General features: G+C 41.5%; 1 protein-coding gene across 1 annotated transcript in view; it reads left to right on the forward strand.

The window, feature by feature from the left end:
- Positions 1 to 6000, forward strand: part of deaf1 (DEAF1 transcription factor) — a 93147-nt gene that overhangs the window by 82258 nt on the left and 4889 nt on the right. Inside the window, exon 12 of the mRNA XM_084334447.1 lies at positions 2517 to 2627. Within this exon, the coding sequence (XP_084190573.1) occupies positions 2517 to 2627 (111 nt within the window). The remainder of the gene's footprint in view (positions 1 to 2516; positions 2628 to 6000) is intronic.

Raw genomic sequence — 6000 nt, forward strand, 5'->3', positions numbered from 1 at the left:
TAGGCACTCTTTCGAAGTTGGTTAAGGTTAGAGTTTGTCTTAGAGCAGGGCGATAGAACACCAGCCCTGATTCCAAACTCTAACCTTAACCAACTTCGAAAGAGTCGCCTAAGCTTAACCGGTGATAAACTAGGCGTTAGGTAGTTTGCAGGCTGTTAGACCCGGAAATGGGCGCAGAACTAATAGGCGTCACACGATTGGCGCACATGTCACATGACCAGAAACGTCAGTGGCCAATCAGATTGCGCAAACCGAACGCGGAAGTACAACCCGCTTAGGGAAAATCTTCACGCGGACAGGTTGGCACCTCGCATGGTCGCCTCCGCCGTCTGTGTGTGAACGTGTGAGTGAACGGGTGAATGTGAGGAACAAAAACGTAAAGCGAAATGCACCACTTTCCATTTATTGACCATTTTGCGTGTGATGAAGGCTTTTCTTGGTACTTTTGACAGTGCAAGTACTCTTGTACGTCTTCTGTTCTCCCATGGGGTTATGTTTTAACTTTTTACATAATGTTATTGTAGTTTGGGTTTTAGGCTATACTATTTAAGATCATGGGAAGATTGATTTTTTTTTTTTTTTAAGCAGCACTTTATTCAACACAGGAGGGTTGAAGGAAGTTTCTTTTAAGATGCATAATAAATGTATTATAAAATCCAAAATACTTTTAGGACGTGAAGAAACTCATTCCATGCACATTAGGGGTTGAGGGGGGAATCAATACAGAAATATATTGTGAGATTGCGTGCAATAAAAACGATTGTAATGAGGTGAACAGACTGAAAACGTTATCTTGATAAAAAAACTCAATAAAAACCTACAAAAACATAACATTTAAGATTAGGGCTAAGGTTAAACAATGTCTTAAGTGAAAATGATGACCAGTTCTGGCTTTGCAGCTCGGCCAATAAATGACATCCCCGTTGGCTCCTACGAATAGTGGATGGAGCGTTGAATACAGGCGGCCTGTCTTCCATCAGGAATACCCCCATCCATCACCTCTGATGAGGTTTTTACACCTTTTATATTATGGTACTCCAAAGGTTACTGATGGATTATGTGGCTTGTAATTATTCATACATTTTCAAATATCCGCTGAGGGAAAGTACATTATTGTGCAGATTGCATGATATTAATCAAGTTTCAAGTTCAAGTTTATTTTTCACGTATATAGAGTAAAAAAAAAAAAAAAAAAAAAAAAAAATCTAACCCTAACTAACCGTACTGTCATGCACTTGTCCTAATAAACTAACCTACACTGTAGCACTCAACACTTTGATGAACATTGTTGCTCAGCTGATAGAGTTGTGCCCTTCCTGATGGCTTGTCGTACAGAACTTGTAAGTCGCTTTGGATAAAAGCGTCAGCTAAATGACTAAATGTAAATGTAAATGTAAACATGTACATTACAGTGAAATGCTTGGTTCTGTATGAGCCTCATGAGAATGTGCGTCATACAGTAATAAAAAAGTAAAGAGGAATAAAGTCCCAACACTATACAAATATACAAACTACAATATACCAACTAAAGTACAACCTAAGTACAATGAAGTAAAAATGCAGACAATGACTGACAACACTTTTAAAAAGGCAAAATGCTAAATGAGGTAATGGATGTAGTGCAAATCTCTTTAATAAATAGATAAATATAATGTAGTGTTAAAGTGTCTAAAGTGAGTGTCTAAAGTGAGTGTTAAGGTGAGTGTTTGTTTAAAGTGAGTGTGTGCATGTGGATGTGTGTGCAATGAGTGTAGATGGTAGGGGTGGGAATCGCCAGAGACCTCGCGATACGATAGTATCGCGATACTCGATATATCGCGAATATTGCGATATAAAAAAGAAAAAAAGTTTATCTAATTTTTTATTTTTTTTCAACTGCAAAGTAAAACTGTAAACATGTTTTATCTAATAAAATAAAGTTCAGTCTGTTCATCTCACTTCAATCATTTTTATTGCAGAACATGGTATTTTCTCAAGCAGACAGATGTAAACACTGTGTTGCATGTACCTGACAAACTGAACTGTTTGTATTAATGTCATATTCCAACTTAACTGAATGCACACATGTGTGTGTGTGTGGACTACTGTACTATTACAGGTATTGAAATGAACAATGCAACTTCCTTATACACATTTAAAAAAAAAAAAAATAATAATAATGATGAATAATTAAATATCGATACTTGGCGTCCCTGTATCGATACAGTATCGCCACGCAAAGTATCGCGATACTACTACGTATCGATTTCCCCCCCCCACCCCTAGTAGATGGATGGGTTGATGTTACACAGAGTCATTGAGCATAATACTGACGGCCTGGGGGGATAGAAGAAGCTCCTAATCAATACTGTATGTCTAGTCGTCAACCTGTCGGAAACGTAGCGTGATGATGCTGAACGTTCCGTCTCTCCACCAACCAACCAACACACACAGTACGGTACGTTTCCTTACGGAGGATTTGATGCCCGCTCGTCTTGTGTGTGTGTGTGTATGTGTGTGTCGTCTCCGCCCTGCAGTGCGCCCTCAGCCAGCAGCCCTTTCAGGGCCACCTCTCCTTCCAGCAGCAGCAGCCGGACGACCCAGAGGGCAAGAGGAGCTCGGAGACCACCGCGGAGATCATCGTTAACGTACGTGACCCACCGCAGGAGTTCACACACACTGACTGGCCTGCTTTCTACCATTACCCCCTGTTTGTGGTTCCCAAACGAAATAAAATAGAACATTTATATAATATCATTTTAATTAAAAATAAAATTGTAAAACTGTTGTGTAATATAAAACATGGTATTATAGTTTGTTATTCTCTCAAATTAGGCTTATCATTATGGGAAAAGTATGAGATAGTAACTAAATAGTAACGCACAGCCACTTGGAAAAGTAACTGTAATCAGATTACTGGCTTGTAAAAAGTAACAAGTTAGATGACTATTTACTGAAAAAAGTTATCAGATTAGAGTAACTAGTTACTTAGTAACTAGTTACTGGCACCACTGTTTGTAAAGCACTGATATGAAAGGACCGACCGTTCACACACACTGACTGGATAAGATAAGATATTTATTGATCCCCATGCTCCGGGGCGTCATAGGAGCATGGGGGAGGGGAGGTACAGGTATGGATTGGGCATGGTGATAGTAGAGAAAGACATACATATAGGCAATACAATTATAATAAACAGTGATGAACAGATAAACAGATAAACAATATAATTAACTCTGAATATAAGAATATGCGAACGTAAACAATGTAATCAATGGTGGGGCAGGTGGAGGTCCGCATGCCCTCAGTTATAATAATGTTACAATAAATATGGGCAATAAAGAATTAGAATCTGAATTTATACTATGAGTAAGAGTACGGTAAAACAAAATCAAGAATAGGAGTAGATATGGGTAAATATAGCGGAGTGTGATGAGCCCACACACCTTCGGCACCAGACTACTATTTAATAATAATAATAATAATTGACTGGACGAAGGGGAAGACAAGGGGCTCACTGATCAGCAGCTACAGTGATCTGAGGAGGACGGGATGCAGCCACAGAGGTCTCGCCCAAGGCGTTGGGACATCTCTGGAGACGTCTTCGTACAGTTTAATGATGACGCCGACTCATCCTCATTGTATAATCCTAGGATCCTCTCCTCAGTCTTATCCTCGTTTTATAATCCTAGGATCCTCTCCTCAGTCTTATCCTCATTTTATAATCCTAGGAGAGAGAGATGCTCTCCTCAGTCTCATCCTCATTTTATAATCCTAGGATCCTCTCCTCAGTCTTATCCTCATTTTATAATCCTAGAGTAGATGCTCTCCTCAGTCTCATCCTCATTTTATAATCCTAGGATCCTCTCCTCAGTCTTATCCTCATTTTATAATCCTAGGATCCTCTCCTCAGTCTTATCCTCATTTTATAATCCTAGAATAGATCCTCTCCTCAGTCTTATCCTCATTTTATAATCCTAGGATAGATGCTCTCCTCAGTCTTATCCTCATTTTATAATCCTAGGAGAGATGCTCTCCTCAGTCTTATCCTCATTTTATAATCCTAGGATAGATACTCTCCTCAGTCTTATCCTCATTTTATAATCCTAGGATAGATGCTCTCCTCAGTCTTATCCTCATTTTATAATCCTAGGAGAGATGCTCTCCTCAGTCTTATCCTCATTGTATAATCCTAGGAGAGATCCTCTCCTCAGTCTTATCCTCATTGTATAATCCTAGAGTAGATGCTCTCCTCAGTCTTATCCTCATTTTATAATCCTAGGGTAGATGCTCTCCTCAGTCTTATCCTCATTTTATAATCCTAGGATAGATGCTCTCCTCAGTCTTATCCTCATTTTATAATCCTAGGAGAGATGCTCTCCTCAGTCTTATCCTCATTTTATAATCCTAGGATAGATGCTCTCCTCAGTCTTATCCTCATTTTATAATCCTAGGAGAGATGCTCTCCTCAGTCTTATCCTCATTTTATAATCCTAGGAGAGATGCTCTCCTCAGTCTTATCCTCATTTTATAATCCTAGGATAGATGCTCTCCTCAGTCTTATCCTCATTTTATAATCCTAGGAGAGATGCTCTCCTCAGTCTTATCCTCATTTTATAATCCTAGGAGAGATGCTCTCCTCAGTCTTATCCTCATTTTATAATCCTAGGAGAGATGCTCTCCTCAGTCTTATCCTCATTTTATAATCCTAGGAGAGATGCTCTCCTCAGTCTTATCCTCATTTTATAATCCTAGGGTAGATGCTCTCCTCAGTCTCATCCTCATTTTATAATCTTAGGGTAGATGCTCTCCTCAGTCTCATCCTCATTTTATAATCCTAGGATAGATGCTCTCCTCAGCCTTATTAGGAGACACACAACTTGTGGACATCTCTTCTCTCATGCCCTGGGACGTTAAGACCCATTTTACACGGAGTCTGTGCTCTTGTTCCATCCATCATAGTAGAGTGAGACCCGCTTTGAACCCCCCCCCCCCTGGAGGATGAACCTGTCAACGTGGACTTAAAATATCACATCTCCTTTCCCCACACACAGACAATATGGAGAGACGGTACAGAAACAATCTTGAAGCCACGCAATGTCTCTCTCTCTCTCCCCACCCCCGAAGACCACAGCGGAGTCGTCGTGCGTCACGCACCGCGCTGTCCTCCCCGACGTATCCAGGGCTCCGGAGACTTCACTTTTCCTACTCTACAACTCTTTCGGTCGGTCGCACAGGCATTATGATCCGGTCGCAGGCTTCACGGCGACTCGTAAAAAATAGCATCTCTTGTATCACATAACCGGAGGGGGACAGTCCCTCCGGGCTCCGACACACACGGCTGCACCCGCCTGCGTACAGTATGTACGTTATGTTTAATTGTCTAGTCGTCGTACCTTAGCGGTTGAATCTCCAACAAGGAAGAAGGAAGAAAAGTCTTCGCCAGGCACGCCGTTTCGGTGTCTGACTGTCCCCTGTGTCCTCACTCTCTCCCTCTGGTTCAGGAATTCCGTTTCATCTGCTCGTGGTAGTTAGTGGTTAGGGGTTGATTTGCTGAAACACTGGGGGACGGAGGCTTATGGTTCTTGAAGTACGACTAGGGGGGGGGGGGCGCTTCGTTCTAAAAGCACGTCTACTGTGGCCTGTACGGCGCTCTGCGAGACGGAGGCGGAGAGAGAGAGAGAGAGAGACCCATCGAGGTTACAGATCCCTCGTTAGCGCGTGTGCAGCATAATAAATGAAGAGACTTGGAGACCAAGAGACTTAGATGATAGTGGGATGGACAATGTACACTTGTTGTACCTTTTAAACTAATATCGGACGTTGTTTTTTTTCGTCACACCGGTGTCACCTGAATGGAAATTAATTGGCTCATCTCAGTAAAAAAAAAAAGCCAAACGCGACCAATCATCTGCTGCCGCTGTCGTGGTCTGTTTTCCGGTGAAGCGAAGCCATACTTTTGAGAGCGTTTTTTTTGCTTTTGCCGCTCTGCTTAGTGTCTGTCACTCGTCTCGAAGTGCG

Source organism: Notolepis coatsorum (assembly GCF_963971535.1).
Source record: "Notolepis coatsorum genome assembly, chromosome: 18".
In the NCBI taxonomy this organism is placed as follows: domain Eukaryota; kingdom Metazoa; phylum Chordata; class Actinopteri; order Aulopiformes; family Paralepididae; genus Notolepis; species Notolepis coatsorum.